Source organism: Mustela nivalis (genome assembly GCF_964662115.1).
Source record: "Mustela nivalis genome assembly, chromosome: 17".
In the NCBI taxonomy this organism is placed as follows: Eukaryota; Metazoa; Chordata; class Mammalia; order Carnivora; family Mustelidae; genus Mustela; species Mustela nivalis.
The window spans coordinates 56,505,182-56,532,192 of NC_139036.1; the positions used below are offsets into that span (position 1 = coordinate 56,505,182).

Sequence of the window (27,011 nt, forward strand, 5' to 3'; positions counted from 1 at the left end):
CCCACCCCCAGATCAAAAGTCTCGTGCTTTTCCGACCAAGTCAGCAGACACCCCAGTACCACACTGTCTCGATGACCATAACTTTGCAGTAACTGAAAAAGCTTTAAATAATGCATTTTAAGGGCTGGCTAGGTGGAGAAGATGGAAAAGGGCCTGCAAGTCTGAGTGGCGCCTGCGGAAGGTGGTGGGCGTCCTCTGACCCGCCCCCAGGGTCTGAGGGGTAACCTTCTTGGCGCGCCTGGCCCGCCCCAGATGCCAGAGTTCTTCTGGGTGTGGCCCTCAAGCTCCAGCTTTCAGTGGAAGGACCACTGGGGGGCTAAAGCCGACAAAGAACGCGTCCTCCACCGTGGCCTCCCACCGGACTCCGCTGAGAGGTAGAGCCCCTTAATCACACGCTTTCTCCTCCCCCCTCCGGGAGCCCTTCCTTGCACTCGGAGGGAGCAGGAGAAATGATATGCTAATGACATGCAAATGATTCCGCCTAGCCCGCGTCTGCAGCCCGGCAGCCCGCTGCTCGGACCACTGGACCCGGCCGAGATGAGGGGTGCACGCCCTGGCCGCGCCGCCACGCCCTCCCACCCCGGGGCCTGGATGACCCTTCCCCACCCGCCCGCGGCGGGGAGGTGGTCCCGCCCCCCGGCGGCCTGCGGCCCGCCCCCAGAGGGCGCGGCTCTCCGCGGACCAGCGGCGTCCTGCCGCGTCCCTCGCTCGCCCGCGGGGCCGCAGGAAGTCGCGCTCCGCGGGAGTGGAGCCACCCCACGGCCGGGCGGCGCGAGCCGGTGAGCGGGCTCCCCGGGCCTCCCCACTGTCTGCCAGGCGCCTTCTCGCCGGGGTCCCCGTCAGCGCCGTGGCGGACCCGCCTCTCCGGGGACCTCCGGGGCCCCTTCCCGCCTGTGACGGGCTCCGGGTTGAGGATCCAGGAAAGTCTTGTCCCATTCCTGGGTGGCCCCAGCCTGCGATGGCTGGGGACCCCCACGCCTGAGGGGGCTCTCCCGAGCCACTGCCACCCTCCACGGCTTGGGGAGTTGGGGGGGGGGGGGACACGGGCACCACGCGAGGCCTGGCCTGAAATCTCCACGCGGGTGCCCAGGGCTCCAGGGCGTCCTAGAAGCTCCACCCAGGGAAGATCCGTCTTGGGGAAGGTGGGAAAGCCGAATGACCCGGGACGCCAGGGACACGGGGCCAAGCTGGGAACGGGTCCTGAGGTCCCTGTCGCCTATGCCATCCCCCTTTCCAGACCGAGGCCAGAGAGCCCCTGCGGGAATGTGGGGGCAAGTTTGGAGACAGAGAAAGGAGGAGGGTGACTTGTCCCAGCTCGCGGAGTTCTGGAACACCCTGTTCCTTCCTCAGCCCCTGCCAAGTGTAGGGGTTTGAGGGCTTGTCCGTCCCAACCTCAAGCTGGTTCTGGCAGCTGTCCTGCCACTGCCACCCTGTGTCCTGGGCCCTGCCTGATATGGGGTCTGGGAAGGGGGAGGGGGTGCTCAGGTCCTCTGGGCCTGCCTTGGACCGCGTGGTGCCTCTTTTGCCTCTCACCATGGGAGACAGGCATCCCTTCCCCTCAGCACACCAAAACCCTGCGTGAGTGCATTCGCTCCCTCCCCTGACCATGCCTGCAAGTTCAGAGGGGCAGAGAAGGGATTCTGACGCCCTGCTGAGGCTCTGCGGAGGCCCTGAACCCAAACCAAACCATGCGTGCAGTGTTTGAAGGACAAGAAATGCTTCTGGTCTTGTGCCCTGTCCACAGCTTCCTGCCACTTGGGAATGAAGGGAGTCACTCAGACCCTGGGCTGGGGTCCCTGCAGGCTGAGGGGGGCAGCTCCTGTGGAGAGTTTCCGGCCCCTGGAAGTGCGAGCCAGGTGTCTCCAGCTGCGTTTCTTTCCTTGCCACAACGTACCAGGCAGCGACCATGATTCGTGGTGCCCAGAGCAAAGGAAAGACCACTTCTTCCCTTCTGGGGCAGCACTGGAGCCAGAGCCCCCAGCCCCATCTCGTCTCTGCTCTGCTTGAGTTTTCTGGAATGGACCTGCCCACCAGGAAGCCAAGTCACCCTTGGTCCTGGTCTTGCCTGCCCCGAGGGGAACACAGGTGGGTCCCATTCAGTTATCTTTTGTGCTGGCCCAAGGCCTGGTAGGGATGTGTGAAGAGGTCCCTGTTCTTAGAGTAGGGGGTGTGTGTTGTGGGGGAGGGGCAACAATGATAAACAAGAGAAGGATCCATTCCAATGTGGTGTGAAAAGTACATTGAAAGGAAGAAATAGAGGAAGAGGGCCTGGTCTAGCCTGGAGTAGGGGTCAGGGGAGCTTCCCAGGAACTTGCTGGCGGAAGGGGCTGGAGTGCCCACCAGACAAGAAGGCTGTTTGTGATCTAGGAGTCACTTGGGGTCTGGGAGGGGACACCCCCTGGTGGAAGGCAGAGTCTTCAGGGGAACCCCCAGAGGGAGGCCAGGGGTCCTCCCAGGGTGCAAAGAGAGCGCAGAGGTGCTCCAGGTTTCCTGGGCTCTGACTCTCCTGGGAGGCCTGGAGGAAGGAGAGGCTGGGGAAAGTCAGCGGCACTGAAAGATCCAGACAGAAAGTGGGTGCAGAGTGAAGGTCGGAATCCTGAACAAAGTCCCCAGAAGGCTGCCTGGAGAAGTGGCTGCTAAGAAGGCCACTAGAGATGCCTCTGATGGGGGCGTGCGGGTGGGAGCAGGTGGTAGAGGCCTCTCTCTAAAGGGGCAGAACAAGCAGGAACGAGAAGGGACCAGAGCTGGGGAGGCAGGGAGAGGGGAGCTGGGCCTGTGTCTCCTCTGTCATCCACCTCCTGCCTGCCACCTCTGGGTCAAGGGACTGTATGCTGCTCTGAAGGGAAACCAGCAGGGTCCCAGGGCTTGAGAAGGGACAGGGGTAGGGCAGCTGGGAAGGGAAGAGCCGGAGGAAGGGAAGGCAGTGGAGGAAGGCGGCGGCCCTTCTGGGAGGACGAGGGGAAAGTGGCAGGTCAGGGAAGACTGAGGGCCCAGCTCTGGAGAGATTGTGGAGGGGACATTTAGGCCAACGCAGGATCGCGTTGCACTGGTGACCTCATTTGCTGCGGGAACAGAAATCCTTGAAGGGAACTGTGTGGGAGGGCTGCCTGAGCCTGGACCCGCGTCAGGAGGATCAGGGCTGAGGGATCTCTGGGGCCAGGATCACAAGCCAGAGCCAGGATGGCAGGACCTGCTTGCAGCGCGCACACACGCACACACGCACACACACACACACACACACACAGGCGCGCGCCCACGCTCATTGCAGTCTGCCCAATGGGCTGCTCACCTTGGCAGGGCTCCTGGGGGTCCTCTGGGGAGAAAGAAGGCTTGGTGCCCAGAGAAGAGATGGGAGCGTCAGAAGGAGGCGGTTTGGGGTGGATCCCTTTTAGGTGCTGTTTTAAAGTTCCTGGATCTGGTGGAGGGGGGCGGGGAAAGCTTGGAGTACAGGGCGCGGCATGAGGTTGGGGTTGCATATTTCTGGTAGATCCATGGGTTTCCATGGATCTTCCCAGGACCTGGGGCTAGAAGGAGGGAGGCTGTGGGAACTGTAGCTCCAGGGATCCACTGCCTTCGCTGAGGCAAAGGCTGCCGGAGCCCTAAGCCCTGAGTGCGGGTGAGGTCTGAGGGCCACGAGGGACCAGGGGACAGGTGGAGAGCAGGGACAGAGGGGCTGGGGAAGGGCTGCGCATCTGGGGAAGGACCTTGGGGCTTTGAGGCCTGGTTGTGGCAGCTTCTGTGACGGGGTGGGGGAGCAGCCTGGATGGGGCGAAAAACTGAGAAAGGACTGAGCCAAAGCTGGGGGTGGGTGTATCTGTGTGTGTGACCCTGTGCGCGCGTGTGTGTCTGTATGTCTGTGTAGTGTGTGTCTGTTTGCATTTGTTTGTCTCTGGGCTTGTCTGCATGTGTCCACGTAGGTGTGTATCTGTGCACGTGTGTGTCTCTGTATATGTCTGGGCAGGCCTACGTGCGTGACTTTGTATGTCTGTGTGTCTCTAGACTTTTCTGTTTATGTGTGTCTGTGTAAGTGTGTGTCTGCCTGTAAGTCTATGTACCTGTGTGGTTCTGTGTGTCTCTGTTTATGCAATGTGTTTGTGTGTGTGTCTTTGTGAGTGTATATCTTGGTATATGCCCATGTGTGACTGTGTGTGACTGTGTCTGTGTGTGTGTGTGTGTTTTGGGGGGAGTGTTGCTCAGAGAAGCCCTGACAGGTGGTGGATCATTACTGAGCATCGCTGTAGAACTTGACTCTGCCACGAGCTCCCTGTGGAAGGAGGAATATCAGAAGGCCTTCGGATGAGACCCGTGCCTTTTTCTGTTTTAAGATTTTATTTATCTATTTGACAGAGAGAGAGAGATCACAAGTAGGCTGAGGGCTGGGCAGAGGGGGAGGGGGAAGCAGGCTCCCTGCTGAGCAGAAAGCCCTATGCGATGCGGGGCTCTGTCCCAGGACCCTGTGTGGCACCCTTGGAAGGCTATTCTGTGTACACTCCTTGACGACGCCCAGCACCCACTTACTCACCTAGGCCGTCTCAGCAGCGCTGACAGCGGACACTGCTGTCAAGGCGGCTTTGCGAAAGTCTGTGTTTGTGTGCAGGAAGCCTGCTTATGAATGTTTGAAAATGCATCTGTGCGTACCTGCGGGGGAATTGGGACATCGCCGGCTCTAGAGATCTGTTCTGTTCTACAAGCTGTTTTTGAGTGCTTGCTGTGTACAGGAGGGGGCCCCAAGGCCGGGCCAGGAAGTGCGTCTACTGACTGACCACCAGATGTTGTAAGTCTAGAAAGAATTCCTCCCACCTGCCTCATCCCACTGATAGCTCACCTGCCTGTACCTCCTGCCAGGCTGGCTCTGGGAAGTGGGTGAAAGGAAAGGCCAGGGCCAACTCATTGGCCTCTGGCCACCTCCCAGGGGGCGGTGCCCTCTGTGCTATGCGGTGCTGGGGCAAAGGAAGGGATGGTTTCAGCCACCCGGGGAAAGTGGCAGGTGAACTGGGGTTGGCAGCTGCATTCTGTCCCCTCCGCAGGTGGCCCAGGCAGTGGTAACGTGGTAACGGCAAAGGATGCCCCAGGTCCTGGAGCGTGCAGAGGGCTGCTGGGCCTGGGTGGTGCTGCTGGCCTCCCTGGTGACCCAGGGCCTCACTCTGGGCTTCCCCACATGCACTGGCATCTTCTTCACTGAACTACAGCATGAGTTCCAGGCCAGCAACAGTGAGACCTCATGGTTCCCTTCCATCCTGACAGCCATGCTCCACGCTGGGGGTGAGCAGCCTGGGGAGGGGCCGAGGGAGGGTTGAGAAAGAGCGCAGCGTGAAGGAGGAAGCCGCTGTCTCCCTGGCCTCTGCGAGCTCACTTTCTCTGAGGCCACAGGCTTTGTCTCATGGGGTGAATTCCTAAAATGTCACCTGATTTCAGCCCCCCCTGGCTGGAATACGAGGCTGGGCTGTGCTGAACTGGGCTGAGCAGGTCTTGGCCCGGCTGGGGATGGGGAGAGGGTATGGAGGCTCCCAAGGCGCACAGCCAGTCCTCACAGTGGCTGGAGGCCGAGAGAGGATCCGGGCAGATTGTGGGAGTGCCAGACGCTTAGCTCAGACTTGAGGAATTGCTGCTTGGGTAATCTCTCTGAACCTCAGTTTCTTCTTCTGCAATATGGAGGTAACACCCAACACCCTACCACCTCCTACCTGGGATCATAGGGAGAATCCCATGAGTTACGAGCAGCAAGTATTTGGAGAACCTTGGCGGGGGCTTCAGGATGGGAAAGGGGGCTCAAGGAAAACACAAGGGGCAAGATGGGGGCCCCCCCATTTCCTGCTTAGCTCCTTCAAGAATGTGACCCTCTCATCCTGACCTCCCCTGACCTCAGTGAAGGGAGAAGGCCAGGGCTGCCTGGGAGATTCCCTCCAGTAGACTTGGGCTCAGGGGCCTGCCCCTGACTCCTGAGAGCTCTTCAGGGAGACTCCAAAGACTGGGACCTGCAAGCAGGGGTGGGGGGTGGGGGATGGGGCAGGAGGCCCTGGTCAGCAGGAGCAAGATCTCCTGGCCCACTGCGCTCTCCCCAGGTGCTTTCCTTGGCTCCGCTGACTCCACCTCCCTGCGCACCTCCTGCCACTCCCTCCGCCCGGCAGGAGCAGCCTGCTTGTTTTTCCAGGTCCTTCCCTCTAATTGGGGGAGAGGTCAGACTGGGAGAGATGGCCTCCCTGACATGACCCCTGAACCTGGCGGGGCCTGGACTTAGGGCCCTGGGAGAGGCCTGGACTAGGCCAGACCCCATGACCTTTTCACCTGCAAGGTTGGGGCAGAAGTGGGAATCTCAGGCAGTTCGCTTCATGTAGCCAGAAAAGGAATCCATGCCAGGGCCCGGGAAACAGGCATCCAGTGGGGACCCCGACTCCCAACCAGCTTTAGACTCCCCAGCCCCTAGCCGGCATGCCAACACCTCAGTCGGCCTGGGATTCCCATCTGTCTGTCTGTCTGCCTGTCTCACATACACACCTCTAGCCCATGCTCATTCAGAGTATCAGAGGAATTTTATTTTTATTATTTTTTAAAGATTTTATTTATTTATGGGTCAGAGGGAGAGAGAGCACAGCAGGGAGCGGCAGGCAGAGGGAGAAGCCGACGGCCCACTGAGCAGGGAACCCGATGCGGGACTTGATCCCAGGACCCTGGCATCATAACCTGAGCCGAAGGCAGACGCTTAACCAACTCTGCCACCCAGGCGTCCCCAGAGAAATTCTGAACTTGAAATTATCCTCGATCCCAAGCAGCCCCAGCCCCCACACATCTTAGAGATGAAGAAAGCAAGCAGGCACAAGCACTAGGCACGTTCAGGGTTGCAGAGTGAGTTCAGGGCAGAAGCAGTGCCCAGTCTAGGAGACACCCTGCCTCCCAGGGCCCCTGGCTGTCTGAGGTAAGCTGGCACAGGTCCCAACCTGTACCCCCAGTGCCATGACTTGGGGCTTTGCCCAGTGTCACTTTTCCAAAGTCAGACCAGAGTTTGGGGTGGGGAAGATGGACGATGTGTGGGGCAGGGGTCATGTTCACTGCAGTCTTGCCTCTCCCTCTATGGCTGCCTGTGCTTGATTATCTCCGAGTGCGGGCTGCCTACTTCCTGTGTCACTCCCAATCTCATACTGGCTCACATGCACACATCCCCTCTCCACCCCAAACATACACACACACTGGGCATGCGCTCTCAAGCTCACGCTGGCTCCCTCCTTCCTCCCTCCCTCCCGCTTCCTTTGGCAGTGCTCTGGGAGAGTAACTGTAGAAATTCCATTATGTGTCCTTGGGGGCAGGGCACCTGGTGAATGGGGCCCTGTGAGGTGTGGAGAAGCAGCCAGCCAGGACTGGCTCCTTCCCGCTCTGGGTCTGGGCTGGGGAGGAGGCAGCTCAAGGTGGGGGTGGGGTGGAGGAGAACAGGCCCCTCTCCACCGGAAGCCAAACGTCTGGGTGCAAGAATTTGTGTTGGCTGGAAGTGATGGGGGAGGGGAGAAGGCACCCCACCCAGTTCTCTCCCGAGGCCAGGGCAAGGGGGTATGGAGTGGTCCTGCACCCCAGGCTGCCCACCCTAGGCAGGTTGGAGGCTAGTGGCAGGGCTGTGGCCAGTCCTCTTGAGAATGGGAAGTAGGCAGGGGCTGGAGGCACTTGCCATCCTTTTGATAATCTGGGACCCTCACCCACCGAGAAAAACCCCCAGCAAGGGGCATCTACCCAGGTCACGAGCCAGGCCTCTTTTACTCGGATGAAATCAGCCTCAGGTCAGCGCAGCGAAGGGCCTAAGTCCGTAGCTCTGGGGATCCTTGTTAGGAGTTAAACCGAGCCCTTGTAGGACCTCCACCTCCACTCACAGGTGGTCAGATGTCATCCAGTGCTACCTCCTGTAGGGGAGGCGCAGAGAGGGACTGGGTTTGCTCCAGCCCATAGCCAGCCTGGGGCCGGGTGGCGATCAGAATCCAGACCTATAGGCCCCAGGGCTGTGCCCTTCCAGCCACGTGGCTAGTTCTTTCTGGAACCCCTTCCCAAGCCCTCTCTCTCCCTCCCTCCTGTCCTCCTCATTCAGCTGCCCCCCACTGGCTGCCTCCTCACCCCTCCCCCTCCCTGCTTCCTCCCCACAGGACCCCTGTGCAGCATCCTGGTGGGACGCTTTGGCTGCCGAGTGACGGTGATGCTGGGGGGCGCACTGGCCAGCCTGGGCATGGTAGCAGGCTCCTTCTGCCGCACCCTTAGCCAGCTCTACCTCACAGCAGGATTCATCACAGGTGACTGTCTTCCCATTTTGAGAATTTCTGGGTGCCTACCAAAAAGTGCCAGGCATAAGTGCAGGCAGTGTGTCTAATCTTCTGGGGCTGCTTATCGGTCCCATGAGGGAGAGGGACAATGAATATGTAAATGAGAAAGATTGTTTCTGATGGTGACAAACACCTGAGAAGCCAGGACCCCTGATGGGATGGTGCCCTGGCTGTGGGGTGGGTGGGCTGAGATTAAACAAGCAATGAGGTGAAACATCTAGGACACCCCAGGCAGAAGATAAAGCAAAGTGGGGGAGGTTGCTGCTTTCAACAGGGCAGTCTTGCAGAGGAGGTGACATTTGGACAGGAAGCTAATGGAGGTGAGGGAGTCTGCTGCCAGGCTCTCAGGGAAAGAGCACTCCAGGCAGCAGGAAGAGCAAGTGCAAAGCCCAGAAGGGCCCAAGGGGCAATGGAGGGCACAAGCAAAAGTAGGGTGGAGGCTGGATGGGGAGTAGTGCCTGATGGCTGAGTAGTGAGATGGGAAGCCATCCGAGAGATTCGGGTGGTGGGGTGAGGGACGTCATCCAACTGGTGTTTGTAAAGCCCTCCAGCTGCTTTGTTCAACGTATGTGCACTGGGTGGGGACTAAGAGCAGGAGACAGGTATGAGCATCATATCCCAGACGGGAGATGGCCTACCTTCGACCATGGCGGTACGTTGGAGGTGGTGAAGGGTGGCCAGGTTCAGGACTGTGTGGGAGGTCCAGAGAAGAAGAGTCAAGGATGACCCAAGGTTCCAGGAGCCAAGAAGGGTGACGCCAAGGTTTTTGCCCCAAACTGCCGGAAGGATGGAGTATTTAACTAGAGTGGGGAACCGAAGGGAGGAGCAGGTTGGTGGGCGGTTAGGAAACTCAGATGTGGAAGCATCCAGTCTGCTGTTCGGGAACAGGCCGTCGGCTGCTCACAGCAGGGCTGGCTTTCTAGTATTGAGAGGAGGTGTCGTTCTGCTGTCACTGAGGGAACAAGAGTGGGGGGCTGCGGGGGCCTGAGGAGACCTGAGGACTGAGCCCTGCGGTGTCCAATCGTTGGTGGGAAGGAGGGACACAGGCAGGAGGAGGCCCAGGAGAGTGAGGTTTCTTGAGAAGGTGAGGAGAGAGGGAGGGCTGTGTCAGGCTGCTGGTGGGTCAGATGGAAGGGGACTGAGGTCTCAGCCTCAGTCTTTGGATTTGGCAACATGGAGGTTGCTGACCTTGATAAGGGGGAGTCTGGACCAAAGGTGAGGTGGGAAGTCTGATTGTAGCAGATCAAGAGCAAAGAGAAAGACAGGAGTTGGAGACAGTGGAGATAAACAGTATTTCCAGGAAATTTCGATGAAGGGGACACAGAAACAGGCCAATACCCAGAAGAGGCTGTGGGATCAAGAGAGGGTTTTTTTTTTTTTTCAGTTGTTTTGGGTTTTTTTACTTTTTTTTTTTTTTAACTGCCTTATTAGCTTCACAAAATATTATGAGCATCATTCCATGCAATAGGGGAAGACTCCCCGGGTGACAGAATCTTTTGACTGAGTCAAAATACAACATTCAAAGGCACCTAACTGGCTCAGTCAGTAGAGCATGTGACTCCTGATCTCTGGGGCATGAGTTCAAGCCCCATATTAGGTGAAGAGCCCACTTCAAATAAAAACAGGGCACCGGGGTGGCTCAGTGGGTTAAAGCCTCTGCCTTCGGCTCAGGTCATGATCTCAGGGTCCAGAGATCAGGCTCTCTGCTCAACGCATCAGGCTCTCTGCTCAACGAGGAGCCTGCTTCCCCCTCTCCCTCTGCCTGCCTCTCTGCCTACTTGTGATATCTCTCTCTCTGTCAAATAAATAAATAATCTTTAAAAATAATAAATAAGATAAAAACAAACATACAAAACCCCCCACCCACATTCAGTTCACAGCCAGTAACAGGGGACCCTAAAGAAACATGTAACACCAAAGGGTTTATGGGAAAGGTCCCTTGTAACCAAGTTTAGAATATAGGTACGTCTTCCTGTGACCTTGAGGGAGAACATCAGGACTTGAGGCATCAGGCCAAACTCCTCATCCGGTCACGGTGAGGAGGGTTGGTGCTAACTGCCCGAAGACCACGCCAGGACTGCTTTTCCATCTGCTGCCTGACCTCCTCCCTCCCTCGCGCACAGCTTTCCAAGCCTCTGACCCACGTCCCACCTATACTGCAGGATGCAGCTGCTTGCGGAGGCACACGACATTCACCAGCTTCCAAACAGAAGGCCAAGGGCTCTCCTTGATTAGCATCTTGTTCCTTTTCATCCTTTCCTGCATTTTCCTGGTTGACATTTTGTACTGCCTGTTCCTCTTAGGACACCATTGCTCCTGGGCCTCTCCTTGTGGGCTCTTCTTCCTCTTCGTAGCAGAGAGAATGAACCCCCAAGACGCTTCCACCTGCACATCTCCCCCCCTCTGTCTCCTTTTGGGGATCACCCCTGGCCCGCAGACCCTTGGGGCTACTGGGAGCAGGTACTGAGAAGGGGTGGGAGCAAGCCAGGACTGGGTTTCTGTTTTCTTTTTTTGTTCACTTTTGTTTTGCTTTTTTAAAAAGATTTTATTTCTTTATTTGAGACAGAGAGAGAACACAAGGTCGGGGGAAGAGCCAGAGGGAGATGGAGACGAACAGGCAGACTCCCCACTGAGCAGGGAGCCCAGCCTCTGGGCTTGATCCCAGGACCCCGAAATCATGACCTGAGCTAAAGTCAGATGATTAACCAACTGAGCCACCCAGGCGCCCTTTGTTTTGCTTTTAATGGGAGGAATAACAATGAAGGAGAATGATCTGGCAAAGAGGAGGAAGTGGGTGGTGCAGGAGAAAGAAATTGCTGGAGGGATATGCCTTAAGTGGACAAGATGAAGGGCATAAGTAGCGGGTTGACCTTGGCTGGCAGCAGGGACAGACAGTCCAGTGTCATAGACAGAAGGCAGGTGGTCAGCTGGGGGTACTGGGGAGGTGCATAGAGAAGGACTGGTGGTCATCCAGGAGGGTGGGAGAGAAAATTGATAGTGGCATCACAGGTGGCCCGAGAGCCTGCCTGAGAATCGTGGTCATGGTGTGGCTGTGAGCTTTCTCTTGCAACATGTTCAGCTGTTCGGGGCAGCACAGAGAGGATGGGGGTGTAGCATCTGAGCTGAGCCAGGAGAGAAAAGTCTGGGGGAAGCATATTTTAGGCAGTGGGAACAGCAACTGCAAATGTCCCACAGTGGGGGACAGCTTGGTGTCCAGAGGAAGAGAAAGAAGAAGCTGATGCAGTTCAATCATGGTGAGTGACAGGGAGAATGGCCTGAGATGGCCCCCGAGAGATGACCAGGGGCCAGGCCGTGCAGAGCCTTCCAGGGCACAGCAACTACTGTGGCATTTTTTTCCAGGTATAATGGGAAGTCTTTGAAAGGTGTCAAGCAGGAAAGAGACTTACCCCAATTTAGGGTTTTTATTTATTTATTATTTATAAAGATTTTATTTATTTCTCAGAGTGAGCACAGGCCGACAGAGTGGCAGGCCGAGGCAGACGGAGAAGCAGGCTCCCGCTGAGCAAGGAGCCCGATATGGGACTCGATCCCAGGACGCTGGGATCATGACCTGAGCCGAAGTAGCTTAACCAACTGAGCCACCCAGGCATCCTGACTTATTTATTTATTTTAAGATTTTATCTCTTTATTTGAGAGAGAGCGAGCCAGCACAAGCGGCGGGGGGTGGAGGGGGCACTGCAGAGGACAAGGAGAGAGAAAAGCAGGCTCCCCGCTCAGCAGGGAGCCCGACGTGGGGCTCAGTCCCAGGACCCCAAGATCATGACCCGAGCTGAAAGCCAATGCTTAACTGACTAAGCCACCCAGCACACACCCCCCTCCCCCTCCAATTTAGGTTTTTAAAGATCAGCCTGGTGCTGTGCAAAGGGCAACAGGTGTGCCTCTGGCAGCCTTGGGAGAGCAGAGCTGTTGTTTCTAAGGAGGTGGCAAGGCAGGCTGTTTCCATCCTCAATCCCTGGGGACGTGGAAGTGGGTCTGGGCCAGAACAGAAGGAGGGCAGACATGGAGCAGGACCCCGTGACCCCTCTGGGTGCCGGCGGGAGGCCCAGGATGCCCTCCAGCCAGTCTCCTCCCTCCCACCACAGGCCTGGGCATGTGCTTCAGCTTCCAGTCGAGCATCACCGTGCTGGGCTTCTACTTCCACCACCACCGGGCTCTGGCCAACGCTCTGGCTTCAGTGGGCGTGTCCCTGGGCATCACGCTCTGGCCACTGCTCTCCCGCTACCTCCTGGAGGACCTGGGCTGGAGGGGCACCTTCCTTGTCTTCGGCGGCGTTCTTCTCCACTGCTGCGTCTGTGGGGCCATCCTGAGGCCCGTGGCCACCAGCATAGCCCCTGAGACCACAGAAGAGGCGCCGCCCCCACCTTCCAAGGCTCCTGCTCCCGGCTGCCTGGCAGCGTGCGGTCGGGCCATCCAGCGCCACCTGGCCTTTGATATCCTGCGGCACAACGCGGGCTACCGAGTGTACACGCTGGGCGTTATGTGGATGATCCTGGGCTTCCCGCTGCCGCACGTCTTCCTGGTGCCCTACGCCATGTGGCACGGGGTGGACGAACACAGGGCGGCCCTGCTGATCTCCATCATTGGCTTTAGCAACATCTTCCTGCGGCCCATGGCCGGGCTGGTGGCGGGCCGGCGCGACTTCGCGGGCCACCGGAAGTACCTGTTCAGCCTGGCAGCCCTGCTCAATGGCCTCACCAACCTGGTGTGCGCCGCGTCGGCCGACTTCCGGGTGTTGGTGGGCTACTGCTTGCTGTACAGCGTGTCCATGAGCGGCGTCGGAGCCCTCATCTTCCAGGTCCTCATGGACATCGTCCCCATGGATCGGTTCCCTAGCGCCCTGGGCCTCTTCACGGTCCTGGAGAGCGTCTCCATCCTCATCTCCCCGCCCCTGGCTGGTGAGGACCCCCCCTGGGGCGGACGTGGGTGCGGCCTGGGCGTGCATGGGCGTGGCCTGGGTGGGCGGGACGCGGAGGTGGGGCAAAGGGGAACACTGAACACATCTGGGTGCCATCCAGCATCTCCGGGGCGAGGGACTTGGAATCTGTGATTTTCCAAGCGTCTGTGATTTTCCAAGCTGCAACCTCTTCCCCAGCTGGCGCCCAGGGCATGAACAGTTAAAAATAAGGATTTTTTTTTTTGGGGGGGGGGGGTACCAGACTTGCCTGAGTCCTTCATCTTCCTCTCTGTCCCTCTGTTTTCTTATCAGCAAAGTGGGGCGGTTAATACCATCTACCCCGTAGACTTGTTGTGAGGACCGCGGTTATATAGCAAAGAGCTTAGCAGAGAGCCTGGCACAGAGCAGAAAACCACGTGCATGTTTGCCTGATTAAGATCCTGGCTGTCCCACTCCCTGCCTGTGGGACCCAGGCAAGTCATTTTCCTTCTCTGAGCCACAGTGTCATCTCCAAAAGGCAGACAGGAACACCTGCCTTAATGACTGGTTCGCCTGTGCCCGTCACTGGGGGTCCTGGCTGACTGGGGTCCTGGCTGACTGGGGACAGAGGCCCAGTCCCCACCTCTCAGGGCTTCCCTTCTGGTGGGAGAGTCAAACCAGATACAGGTTTGTGCTCAGCGTGGTGATCTGTGCCAGGAGGGGAACAAACAGGTGTGGAGCAGAGACCCCCATGGGCAGACTTGCCAGGCAGCCAAGAATGTGACATTCAAAGTAACAGGGAAGCTGTGTGAAGCCCTTGAGGCTGGAGGGCAGTCAGCGATGGTGGCAGTCAGTACAGTCCTCTGATGACAAGGGGGACTCTTCCAAGTGTGTCATTGGAAGTCGCGGTTTCCAAGGGAGTTGATGAAAGCAACAAGTGGAGACGTTTACCCAGGAGGAGGTGTGGGAGGACCCAGGTGTAGCTGAGCAGGTATCCCGGACTACTGGCTCTTGTGTGCTTGGTTCCCTGCCACCAAGGGTAAGGGAGACATGCCATGAGGTCCCCTTCTGGCCCAAGGGTTCTTCTTGCCCTCTGGAGAGCAGGCTTAATGTTCCTGCTCTCCTTTGAGTCAACAAATCTTTATTGAGTGTCTTCTATGTGCCAGTCACAGTGGCTCATCCTGCGGATACAACAGAGCCTGAAATAAAGTCTCTGCTCTCGGAGAACACACAAGGTAGTGGGAGGGAGGCCTGGCATCCCCAGACAGCGGCCTAACTTGCTCTCTGTCCCCCAGGGCTCCTCCTGGACACCACCGACAACAACTTTAGCTACGTTTTCTACATGTCAAGCTTCTTCCTTATATCAGCTGCTCTCTTCATGGGTGGCAGCTTCTGTGCCCTGCAGAAGAAGGAGAGGCCAGGCAAGCCGGCCGAGGCAGAAGGAGCCATCACGGAGGTGCCCTCAGAGCAGGGCCTCATGGTGGAGGACTCACGTGGTTCCAAGAAGCAGCTGTACACAGAGGTCATGTATGTGACCAGTGTCTGAGCCCTGAGGTCCATGAGTGACCACTGCCGCAGCCCAGGAATGTGATGTCCAGCTGCCAGGGGCTGGGGTGAGGGGCTGCCCAGGAAGCCCGAAGCCAGAAGCCGCCCTAGGCTCTGCACACTGGGACTCAGCCAGGAGCTGGGACCTTGGAGGCTGGCCTCCAGTGACTCAGAGCTCCTTCCAACCAGCAGATCCAGGAGCAGGTCCTCCTGACTTTTTCTCTGGGGCACCAGCATACCTGGAGCCTAGGAAAGTGAGTCTAAACCCTGCTTGGGTCTGTCACAGCCGGCTCAGCCCAGTGGGCTGCCCAGTACTGTTGCTGCCACCTGACACACTGGACCCTCCAGTCTAGCCTGGATGTCTCCAATGTGATCTCTTTGTCCTTCTTCGGCCTCCAGACAGTTCCAGAGAGTTTACCCCTCCTCCAAGGCTCTCTGCCCCTTTTCTTCCCAAGGGCCCGGGCACAGGTTGTTGGGCCTCATGCTGACTGGAACCTTGGGAAGAAGAACCCCCTGAAAGAATGAGCTGGGACCGGCAGTGGTTTAGCATGGACACAGGACACGGACAGATTAACGGTTGGGGAGAGGACCCAACCTGGTGTCTGGGCAAAGGACTGGAGGGCAGCCCTTGGCGTGGGTCCTAGAATAACTGAAGTCTGAGGGGTTCCCTGCACTAAGGAGTGCCTGCTGTAAGGTCTCCCTCCCTCCTGTGCCCCTGCCTTGTATCTTGGTCATAAAGCTGCGTGGTGGCGTGGGGGAAAGCCTGACATTTGAGTGAGCAGGGGAGCAGAAGGTTTGCTAGGCAGGGCAGGAGACCTCTGGGAAAATGGAGCTGTTTTGCAACAGAAGCCTTCTCTCCCTCTCCTGCCCTCCTCTCCCTACTGTGTCAGAGCTGTCCACCCTAGGGTAAGTAGCTGGCTGGGCCAGCTGCCAGCCCACCTCCACTCCCCAGGGGGCTTCTGCCTGTGGTGTGGAGGTCAGTGCTCCCCACACACATACTCTTTTTTGCTGGCAAGGTTCCTGAGGTCATCACTTGGGGGCTGGCTGTCATCAGCCCAAGCTTGTCCCAGCAGGGTACCACCTGAGGCAATGGAAACACAGAGTTTGTTTGAATAACAGACAAAAACGTTCCTGCAGCAGGTTATAAACCCTGTAAACTAATGAAGCTTGAAAACAGGCCTCGAGTACTCCCTTCCCTCCCCCTTTAGTTCTCCCTGCTCAGCAGGCTCTGCTGTGACCCAAGGCCTTGTTTGTTGATTCAGGCTCAGCCAGGCTCCAACAAGAAAGCCTTATCAGGAAAATAAAATTTTATTTGCTTGACCTGACTCCAGCTTGCCTTCTCCTGTCCAGCTGGCATGAGTAAGCATCCTTGGGGAAGTACGGTCTTCTCCCCGATCCTGCCATGAGTGCCCCCTCATGGTCAAAGAAAGTAGTGCAGAGGTGAAGCAAAAGGCTCTGAGCTGGGGTAAACCCGACTTCATGTTTTGGCTCTGCCACAACCTGCTGTGTGACTTCGGGCAGTTGTTCACCATCTCTGGGCCTTAAAAAAGGAGGAGCCTGGTCTGGATAAATCAGAGTCCCTTGTTTGAAAAGTCTGATCCTGAAGACCCCCATGGCCTTCCTGCTCCTCACCCAGGCACGTACTTGACCACCATCCACAGCCTGTGCCCTGTAGGGGGAACGCTTGGACACATTTTACCTGGTGCTGTCTTCTACTCCATCTCAACTGAGTGGAAAAGGAGAGAGTGAGACTTGTGGACAGGTAGATATCTTTGGCCCTAATAGCCACCAGGCTTTGAAATGTGCAACCCCTATTAGGCCCACTTCCTGAAAACAGATTTCTTTTAAGGAAAAAAGATATCAGTGAACATTCAGCCTAGGACGCTTTGATCTCATCTTCTCCCAGCCAAGATTGGCAATAATCTCTGGGAAGATTCCCTTCAACAAAATTATTGAGCATCTACCACGTCCCAGGGCCTGGGTAAGAGGAGTAAGACCTGGTGACGCCCTCAGCACAAAACCAAGGACTGAGAATTTCTCCCCAAGAAGGAAGACCCCTGAGCCTTTTGGAGGGGACAAATGAGGGAGAATTGGATGGCCCGTCTGATTCCAGATCCCCACTTAGGTGCTCTCCTGGGAATCCTCTAGAGAGGAACTAGAGCTATTCCTGACCAGCGCAGGTTAGAGCTCGCTTACCTCCTGTCCCTGAACTCTGAGCCCTGGTCCCCAGGACTTTGCTGCTCTGTCCAGACAGAGGCAGAGAAGCCCCTGGCCATCTTGGGTTGAGATGTACTTCCCCACGTTTTATCAGCTCTCTACAGAAGCCAAAGGGCCTGATGACAGGTCTGGGGCCACTGTCCTATGTGGAGCTACCAGGGTACCCAGGCACCCAGATTATAGTCATAACTCCTGCCTCAAGGGGTGCACACAGGGCAGGGGCTGACCACAAGGACCTGAGCCCATGGAGGTGCGTGGGGTCTGCTGTCAGTGATGCTGTGGCAGGCAGGAGTGTGGCAGCCGCTTTCCTTCATGCCAGGCCCAGGGCCAAAGATACGTGGTCCTTAGCCTCAAGAAGCTCACAGACCAAACCCCCCCTTACCCCAGCATTTTCAAGCACAATGGGAGTGCGGCAGCGCCATTTCCCAGCCTGGTGCTCTATCGATACCCTGTGCCTACGAGGCCTAGGTCACACTTCACCAAGCCCTGAGAAAGAACTAGGCTGAAGGGCTTCAGCATACAGGGCTCCACAACCCAGAACGGCCAAAGCAGAATATTTAGGTGAACGGAGGGTGCTGGGGCTCATCGATGCCCCTAGCACTCCCCATCCACCTGGCTGGCAGAAAACCTTAGGGTATTATTACCCTGTAATTCGTAGCCAGAGGTGACCAGCTCAGGGCTGGGGAGCAGAAGGTTCCAGGCTCACCGGGCTTTTGGGGAAAAATCAGAAGATAGTGTCAAAGGACCCGGGCTGGGGTGCAGGGAACTGATGCCCGCATTTCAGATGAGGAGTCCCGGTCAAGAAGGCTGGGTTGCGCCCCCTCGTCAAGTGCAAAGGTGTCTGGAGGTTCTTCTGCCTCGACACTTCCCCACATGGGCGCCCTCCGACTCCTCTGGGTTCCCAAGCCCCCTCGTGGTACTCTCTGAAGCAACATCAACCCTATAGCACCCTTGCGACGACGGAAAACCTTCAGCCATAGTCCCACCGCACGAAGCGCGCCGCGCACGCGCGCCGAGCTCAGCGACAGCCCCGCCCCTAGCTTGCCTCGACCCGCCTCTTCCGCCCCTGGGGCGGGGCTAAGCGTGACTTCCGCCGGAAACCTAGAATCCAGGCGAAAATCAAGCTCTGGACTTGCTGTCTGGGTGGTGCTACTGGCTCTTTCTCGTTTCCCGTTTCCAAGTTTAGGTTTTCACGCCCACGTCTAAGAAGGTCTTGAGACCCCACGCCACCCCCCACATTCCAGTTTCGGCAGCAAATTACTGCAGAACCTGAAGCCAGGGAAGGAACCTGTTTCCGTCCTCACCTCCCAGTCTCCTGCCCTCCTCCCCGCCCCCTGACCATGGCCCAGAAGCCGAAGGTAGACCCCCACGTCGGGCGCCTGGGATACCTGCAGGCTCTGGTTACGGAATTCCAGGAGACGGAGAGCCAGGGTAAGAGCGGCAGGGTGGGGGGCAAGGGACGGGGCAGGGGCCCGGCCGTGACAGCCGCCCCAGACCTGGCTCCAGAGCCACTTTTCCGCCGCAGACGCCAAGGAGCAAGTACTGGCCAACCTCGCCAACTTCGCCTATGATCCCAGTAACTACCCGTATCTTCGGCAGCTGCAAGTTCTTGATTTGTTCCTCGATTCCCTGTCGGAGGAGAATGAAACCCTGGTGGAGTTTGCAATTGGTAAGTATGGGGCAGGTCTCCCAGATACGTGATTCGACTTGGTGAAGTAAGTGAGTTAAAAGCCAGTCGCTGGGGGAAGGGGCGCCTGGGTAGCTCAGTGGGTTAAGCCTCTGCCTTCGGCTCAGGTCATGATCCCAGAGTCTTAGAATCGAGCCCCACATCGGGCTCTCAGCTCTGCAGGGCGTTTGCTTCCCCCGCACTCTCTGCCTGCCTCTCTGTCTCCTTGTGATTTCTGTCTGTCAAATAAATTTTTTAAATCTTAAAAAAAAAAAAAAAAAAAAAAGGCCAGTCACCGGGAAAGGAATATTTTAGGGAGTTCCTCTTTTGAGAAGGTGAATCTTCTCCATGTCTGCGCCAGCGATGCCTTTGCCACCTCCTGGTTTACGCATTTTTCCAGGTGACAGCTAGCTTGAATTGGATCTGGAACCAATGCCCAGGAGTTCCTCTGCATGTCTGCCTTTCCTCCTAGTTAGAGAGGAGTTCATAAACGAGGGAATGGATTGAAGCCACTTGAAGGGAAAAAAAGTTTATAGAATCCTATTTTTAGTTTTTAAATTTTTTTTTTTAAGATTTTATTTATTTATTTTGACAGAGAGATCACAGTAGTCAGAGAGGCAGGCAGAGAGAGAGAGAGGAGGAAGCAGGCTCCCCGCTGAGCAGAGAGCCCGATGCAGGACTCAATCCCAGGACCCTGAGATCATGACCTGAGCCGAAGGCAGCGGCCCAACCCACTGAGCCACCCAGGCGCCCCTAGTTTTTAAATTTTTAAAATTTAAAAATTTAAAATTTAAATTTAAAAATTTATTAGAGAGCACCAGCAGGGGGAGGGGTGCTGAGTGCAGATCCCATCTCAGAGCTGGATCGCAGGACCCTGAGATTATGACCTGAGCCGAAGTCAGACCCTTAACCAACTGAGCCATTCAGGCACCCCTAGCAAGATGTTTTTTAAACATCTTTATTTTAATGTCGTAGTATCAAGAAAAGGAGAGGTGACTTGGAATGGCTTATAGCTCCTGTAGTTGTTATGGTCTAAGACCTGTTGAATTACTCAGTGGACAGATACTTATTTGGCATGTACTGTAAGGCACTGTTCTAAATGCTGGAGAGATGATGAACAAGTGGAGGGAAGGTCTTTGCCCTCAAGGAACTTACATTCTAGTGAAGGGAGACACATGGTGAGCAAACCAGCAAAAAAGCTGAGGCTCTGAAGAAGTAAACAGGGTGATGAGATAGAGCAGAGAGCTGAGGTGGGGGCTGCTTCAATTCTGCTGTCATGCGAAGGCACTCTAGGAAGAGGCACAGCATGGGCAGAGACCCTAAAGCGGGAGGAGCCAGAAAGAAAGCTGATGTGGTACAAAAGCAGAGTAGAACAAAATGAGGTTGGAGAGGTGGGCAGTACTAGAGTTTACTTGACTTAGCTCTAGGCCATGGGCAAAAGCAGTTTATTCTGAGAACAAACAAAAATTCTTTTTTTCAGCATGCGTCTTAAAAAAAATAAGATTTTTCTGGGGTGCGTGGGTAGCTCAACGGGTTAAGCATCTGATTCTTTTTTTTTTTTTTTTAAAGATTTTATTTATTTATTTGACAGAGAGAGATCACAAGTAGGCAGAGAGGCAGGCAGAGAGAGAGAGAGGAGGAAGCAGGCTCCTGCTGAGCAGAGAGCCCGATGCGGGACTCGATCCCAGGACCCTGAGATCATGACCTGAGCCGAAGGCAGCGGCTTACCCACCGAGCCACCCAGGCGCCCTAAGCATCTGATTCTTGATTTCGGCTCAGGTTATGATCTTGGGATTGTGGGATCGCCCTGTGTCAGGCTCCAGAGTTCAATGTGGAGTCTGCTTGAGATGTTCTCTCTCCCTCTACCTTTCCCTCTGCTCTTCCCCCTACTTGCACACATGCTGTCTCTCTCTCTCTCTAAATATTTTTTTAAATTAAAAAAAAAAAAAAAGGGGGTGCCTGGGTGGCTCAGTCATTGGGCGTCTGTCGTCAGCTCAGGTCATGATTCTCTACTGACTGAGCCACCCAGGCGCCCCCAGTTTCTCTATTATTAACCACTTACATTAGTATGGTACATTGGTTAGAATTAGTAAGCCCGTTTTTTAAAAGATTTTATTTATTTATTTGACAGAGAGCACAAGCAGGGGGAGATCACAAGCCTCAGGCAGCCCCGCCTGCTCTGAGGGCAGAGGGAGAGGGAGAAGCAGGCTCCTCACTGAGCAGGGAGCCCAGTATGAGGCCCAATTCCAGGACCCTGGAATCACGACTTGAGCCTGAGGCAGACACTTAACTGCCTGAGCCACCCAGGCAGCCTTTGATATATTGTTATTAACTAAAATCCATGCTTGATTCATTTCCTTAGTTTTTCCCTAACACCCTTTTACCATTCTAGGATCCCATCCAGGATACCATATTACTTTTAGTTGTCACATCTTGGGCTCCTCTGGACTTGTGCCAGTTTCTTAGACTTACCCTTTTTTGGGTGACATTGATGGTTTCCAGGAGTGCTGGTCAGGAATTTTGTACACTGTCCCTTAACTGGGATTTGTTTGATGCTTTTCTCTTGATTAGACTGGGTTGTGGGTTTTAGGGGAGGACAGCCACAGAAGTAAGTGCCGTTTTCCCCACATCGTGTCACAGAGCTGTGCTGTCAGCGTGACTTCTCACGGTTGATCGTGGCCTTGATCAGTGGGCTGAGGTGATCAGCTGGTACTAGTACTGGTCAGGTTCCTCCTCTTCGCATATTGTAGTCTTTGGAAGGAAGGCGCTACACAAATTATCTCTTTTAATCACTAGTAGACTGTTTCCATGACACTAATTATTGAAGGATCCAGACCAGTTCTACAGAATTTCCCGCCTTCCTCCTTGTTTCCTAATTGTCTGGTTGCCTCTTTATGGTGTCGTTTAGCTTGTTCCTCTTTCCTCTTTGTTCCTGGAACCTAGAAGTTACATTGAAGGCCTTGATAGAGCAGGTCCCACTGTGTAATGGTTAGCACTCTGGAGCTTGAAGGCCTCGATAGATTCAACTAACACTTTTTTTTTTTTTGCACTGAATACATCAGGTAGGTGTGTTGTAAAATTTTGAAAGATTACCCAGGCTGGCCCCTACTGTTCGGGGTGCGTGGGGCTACGGTACAAATGGGAGCCATCTCTCCTCACCACAGTAGGTCTCACCCAGGTGTGTGGACATCTCGGCTGTATTCATACCTGCCCTGTGGCCATTCCTTGGTCTTAGAGTCCACCCATGGGAGTCAGGATCCAAGAAAGAGGCCTGTACAGCTGGGGGAGCAGGCTCAGGGCCTGGAGCCCCAGGTATGGGGGAAAGGAGGATGGGTGGGCTCCCTGCACCCTTCAACCTGTGGAGAGGGCCAGACGGACGCCCCCGGAGGTCATTATGCTAAATAAATTTCTAAACATCGGTCACTGTAAGATTTTCTTCTGTAGAAGTCGTCCATCCCTCCCTCTGCTCCACAGCTTCTGCCCTATGAATGGTGACAGTGGTCCCTGCGACGCACAGCCTCCACCGAGGAGTGACGGAGCTCCTCCAGCTCAAGCTTTGGATAAAAGGAGCAGTCCCCCACAAAAAGTTTTTGCAGGATCAGGAACTTGCCCAGGGCAAGAGTACTCTTAAGACCCTGGGCTGCTGAGTGGGAGACTTGGGCCTGGCCTGGGTTCTTGCTCTCCTGGGCAGCCTCCCAGAGTGGGTGATGCCTCTGTCCCTTCTCTGAGATCCGTCTCCTCACCTTGCTTGCTCTGCATTGCGGGACGGTCGTGGGGAGCAGAATGGGCGTGTGCGAGTCTCTCCGTGAAGGTACTGGCTGGTCACTTTCTTAGTATCTTCTTCCCCAGTTTTCCTTTTCCCTGCCGCTTTTCCTCATTTTCTCTTCCTCTCCTTCAGCCGGCACAAGGTTCCTAATCCCCAGAGTAGTCGCTTTCTCAGCGTTGAACCCCTCCATGGGATTGTCTGCAGAGTAAACTCTTCTTGTATTTTCTGTGCATGACTTACGAGGAGAGGCCCAGTCGTACTTAGATGCATATTTTGTTACTGCTGTCATTTCCTTTTCTCTTCATGTCCCCGGCCCTGAATGGGAAACATTCTCAGGTGCCTTTTTGGCTAATAGGCTCTGTGCTGTGCTTTGTAGCTTTGACTCTTATCTCTGGTGGCAGGGATGACTTTATCTCCACGAGGGCAGAGCTCAGCTTTGCTTATCTCTGCGGTAGAGGAGAGAAGGGCCTAGAAGGTGTGGAGTATGGGCCCAAACTCAGTGCTGTAGCCCTGAGCAGGACTGATTCTGGAGTGACTGCAGAGAGGAGGGCTGGTTTCGATCACCTTGGCCTCGCAGAACAAAGCACAGGGAGTTTGATAAGAATGGGCTTTAGGGTCAGGCAGGTCTGGGTCCAAGTCCTAGCTCTCCCACTTAACTCTGGGCATGTGATTTCCTTTCTCTGGTCATCTCTTAGGTGGGGCATCTGCCTTGCAGAATTGTTGAGAGAATTAAATGAGACAAAGTGTCTGCAGCTTCAGGATCCTCTAGGCCTCCACCCAAGGGCCTGGTGTCCAGGATCTTTTGAGGATAAACAGTTTTCGCATGTCTCAAAGAGGTGAAGTGGGATGGCTTACTGTAGCCAGACCCCTGGTTACAGAGACGGTGCCCTGGGACTTAGAAGGACTTATAGTACTAGCTAGCACTTACAGAGCACCCTCTGTGTGCCCAGTTCTGGCTCCTGTGCTTTGTCACCTTTGACCCTGAGACCCACTAAAAGTAGGTGTGCTCAGAACCTCCATTTCCGGGGTGTCTGGGTGGCTCAGTGGGTCGTGATCTCACGGTCCTGGGATCGAGCCCTGTATCGGGCTCTCTGCTTGGTGGGGAGCCTGCTTCCCACCCCCCCTCTCTGCCTGCCTCTCTGCCTACTTGTGATCTCTCTCTCTCTCTCTGTGTGTGTGTGTGAAATAAATAAATAAAATCTTTACCAAAAAAAAAAAAAAAAAGAACCTCCATTTTCCATGTGGAGTCTGAGGCTCAGGAAGGATCAGTGGGTTGGCCAAAGGTTTAAAGATGGCCAGCCTGGGGCGCCTGGGTGGCTCAGTGGGTTAAGCCGCTGCCTTCGGCTCAGGTCATGATCTCAGGGTCCTGGGATAGAGTCCCACATCGGGCTCTCTGCTCAGCAGGGAGCCTGCTTCCCTCTCTCTCTCTGCCTGCCTCTCCATCTACTTGTGATTTCTCTCTGTCAAATAAATAAATAAAAATCTTTAAAAAAAAAAAAAAAAGATGGCCAGCCTGGAACGGAAACCCAAGGCTGTCAGATTCTAGAAGAGAACACAGGAGTTCCCCCATTCCTAGGATTGTGGATTGTGAAAGCTTGCAAGGCACTATAGACCCTCCATTTCACTGATGAGGAAACTGAGGCATGGACCACCCAGCCTCAGCGGATTAGTGGCAGGTCAGGGTCAGAACGTGGGCTTCCATCCGTCCTCACAGCCCAGCACGATCGCAGGCATCTTTCCAGGTGGTACTGATGCATTCAGCTCTGCGGTAAGACCTCTCCTGTCAGGCAGCCCTGCCGGCTCTCAGGGCTGAAAGCGGACACAGTCACTCACCGGTGGCAAGCTGGTGTGCCTGACTGCTGACTTTCTGTGGAGGCCACTTCCCGTGACCCCTCAGACACCCTGGGCAGGATAACTGTAGCCTTCAAGATGAATCTGGTTACCAGGATTGCCGGTAACACGCAGGGCTTTGTGAGTCTCTGTACCTTCCCCTTTCTTGACCTTTTGTGGATTTGCCCATTTAGAACAATTGTAGAGCTGTTTTACCCTTTTGTTGTCGTCCTGCTAGGGCTCTGGATGTGTCACCAACCACAAGGTCCATAGTACTAAGTCCTCTTCACGTGTGAGGAAACAACTCCTCAGTGAGGTTAGGTCTGTTGTCTGAGGCTCCCACTGTTCGTGATGGCTGGAGCCAGGAATTTACCCATTCTGCCTGGATCCAAATTCTGTCCCCAGGGGCCCCGGCTGATGGAGCCAAGACTCAAACTCCAGAGTGTCCTCTTTCCTTGTTCTTTCTTTCCACCAGACCTTGCCCTTTCACTCTGTCCTCCAGGTGTTTCTGGTGGGAAGTCATCCCTGCTCCTACTGGCGGTGCTCACAGTTCAGGCCACGTTTGATTGGCAACTAAGGGAAACTGCCACTGGGAGGCCATACTGGTTGGCCCCTGCTTGGGGTCGGGGGGATGGGAGTGGGAGAATTATGAAGGACCAGCTATAAAGCCAGGATCTCAGTAAATACCCAAGTGGGTGAAAGAATTTGGGGCTCTTGCTCCAAATAAAAACTCAGACAGCCTTTGGCATTTATTTGGGAATGTTTGCCCAAAGCACTGTTGGTTGATTCTCAGGTATTCTGTACGCAGCCTATGTGTCTCTCCTAGATGCTGTATGGAGATAGAATGGAACCAGGAGAGAACTCTCTGCCTCCATGAAAACTGGTTTAATCCTAGGATATCACAGAATACTTGGCAGTTTTGTTACTCAAACAGGGTTCAAGTAGGTGGCCTCCCAGAATTCATGTTAGATTGTTTTCCTGTGTTCTATTTCCTGCAATACATGTAGTTGCCACCAGATGGTGGTGGTGCTCAAAAAAAGACTGGTCGGGGCACCTGGGTGGCTCAGTCGTTAAGCCACTGCCTTCTGCTCAGGTCAGGATCCCAGGGTCTTGGGATGGAGCAACACATCAGGCTCCCTGCTCAGTGGGAAGCCTTCTTCTCCCTCTCCCACTCCCCCTGCTTGTGTTCCCTCTCTCACTGTCTCTGTCAAATAAATAAAATCTTTTAAAAAAAAACCTCTGTATGTCCCTTCCTGATCCAGTTCTTTACTCTCAGAGGTGAACACCTTCCTGACTCATAATAATTTAAAAATCTCTGGGGTGCCTGCGTGACTCAGTCATTAGAGCTTGCAACTCTTGATCTAGGGGTCATGAGTTCAAGCCCCATGTTGGGCATGGAGTTTACCTTAAAAAAAGAAGAAAAAAGAAAAAATTCCTCAGCTACCCATCTGTGGCAGGATTCCCCTTATAGAAAGGAGGTGATGTCTGTGTTCTCACCCCACTGCTCCCTTCCACGCTTAGCTGGAACAGGGCAGCCAGCCTCTGCCATTCCTCCCAGACTTGCAGAGACCAGCTCCCCTTCCTCTGAGTTCTGTGCACGAACACACCATGTGTGTCTGTGTGTGTGTGTTAATTTATGTGACTACATGATTGAGTCACATGGTACAGAATTCAGAAAGGTATATAGTGAACCGTATCTCTCTCTGTAGCTTTTTCTGGAAGTAACCATTGTTACTAGTTTCTTTTTTTATCCTCCCAGAGATATTTTCAGGATTTACAGACAAATCTGTATGTATTTGCACGTATACCTTTTTGCAGGTTCTACATGTGTGGTAGTATATGTATATTCTGCTTTTTATTTTTTTAATTTAGCATCATGTCTTAGTGCACCTGCAGTATCAGCCCCCAAAGTTGCCTCATTCTTTGCAAATGTTGCATGCCATTCCCTGGCACCCAGCGAGTGGGTTTAGCTCCCTCTTAGGGGTGGACATTCAGGTGGTTTCCATTTGCTCTCCCAAGCCGTGCTGCCGTGGATAACCTTACTTGTATGCCACTTCTCCCCTGTAAAGGTATACCGGTGGCATGAAGTCCCAGAAGTGAAATATAGGCCAGAAGTATGAAAAGCCATGTTTTCTCTGCTTTTGATTTAATTTGATGTTTGTTATGATGGGAAGCATTCATGAGTTTAAGTCAAAACTAGACAAGGTATTTTGAGAGAAGTGTCCCTTCTATCCCTATCACTTTCACCCTGTTCCCCTCCTTTTTATACATAGGGGTAACTTTATACACTGTTCTATCCCTCAACATTTAAGTTCCAGAAAGAACTGTTTTCAAAATGCTAAAGTAAGGGGTGCCTGGGTGGCTCAATGGTTAAGTATCTGCCTTGGGCTCAGGGCATGATCCTGGGGTCCTGAGATCGTGTCCCACATCGGGCTCCCTGCTCAGCAGGGAGCCTGCTTCTCCTTCTCCCCCTGCTTGTTGTGTTCCTCTCTCGCTGTCTCTCTCTGTCAAATAAATAAACAAAATCTTAAAAAAAAAAAAAAAAGATACTAAAGTAAAACCCAAGAACAAATAGTCTCGAATGAAGCTTTTTATTTGGGATGGGGAGCAGCCAGCCCAGCGGCCTGGGATGGCTGAGTCACGAGATGGAGTAAAGTCTTGGGTCACTCTCCTAGGGCTTGCCCGGCCCCCAGCCGCTGGCTAAGCACTTACGAGCATGAGCTCGTGTAATCCCCAGAACAATCCTTAGACCCTCCTGTCTCAGCAGCAGTGCCCTACTTGCTGTGTGACCTGAGGTCC

At 54.7% G+C, this 27,011-nt stretch overlaps 3 protein-coding genes across 18 annotated transcripts in view; 2 read left to right on the forward strand and 1 right to left on the reverse strand.

Moving 5' to 3' along the window:
- Positions 1-3,355, reverse strand: part of ATP5PD (ATP synthase peripheral stalk subunit d) — a 55,680-nt gene extending 52,325 nt beyond the window's left edge. The window contains exon 1 of the mRNA XM_082705129.1: positions 3,290-3,355. The gene's annotated coding sequence lies outside the window, so the exon portion shown is untranslated. The remainder of the gene's footprint in view (positions 1-3,289) is intronic.
- Positions 559-16,058, forward strand: SLC16A5 (solute carrier family 16 member 5). Of its 13 annotated transcripts, none has more exons than XR_014304434.1 (7): positions 649-779; positions 1,898-2,085; positions 4,598-4,774; positions 5,028-5,262; positions 8,121-8,264; positions 12,398-13,968; positions 14,132-16,058. XR_014304434.1 is itself a non-coding variant. In XM_082705107.1 (7 exons), the coding sequence occupies exons 4-7, from the start codon at positions 5,064-5,066 to the stop codon at positions 14,732-14,734; spliced, it is 1,407 nt and encodes a 468-aa protein (XP_082561233.1). In that variant the 5' UTR covers positions 649-779; positions 1,898-2,085; positions 4,598-4,774; positions 5,028-5,063; the 3' UTR covers positions 14,735-16,058. The 13 variants fall into 13 exon arrangements, 11 of the variants coding, with proteins under 11 accessions (XP_082561231.1, XP_082561237.1, XP_082561232.1 ...); XM_082705107.1 differs by having other exon boundaries at positions 12,398-13,210; positions 14,484-16,058; XR_014304435.1 differs by having other exon boundaries at positions 652-779; positions 1,745-2,085.
- The window catches only part of ARMC7 (armadillo repeat containing 7), a 38,727-nt gene continuing 27,773 nt past the window's right edge, over positions 16,058-27,011 (forward strand). For 3 of the 4 annotated variants that reach the window (XR_014304437.1, XR_014304438.1, XM_082705122.1), the window contains exons 1-2: positions 18,027-18,381; positions 18,476-18,619. Coding sequence is in view for 1 of the 4 variants with exons in the window: in XM_082705122.1 (XP_082561248.1) it covers positions 18,291-18,381; positions 18,476-18,619 (235 nt within the window). In the remaining 3 variants the exon portion in view is untranslated. Of the gene's footprint in view, positions 18,382-18,475; positions 18,620-27,011 lie in introns of all 4 variants that reach the window. The other variant, XR_014304436.1, reaches the window with a different exon arrangement.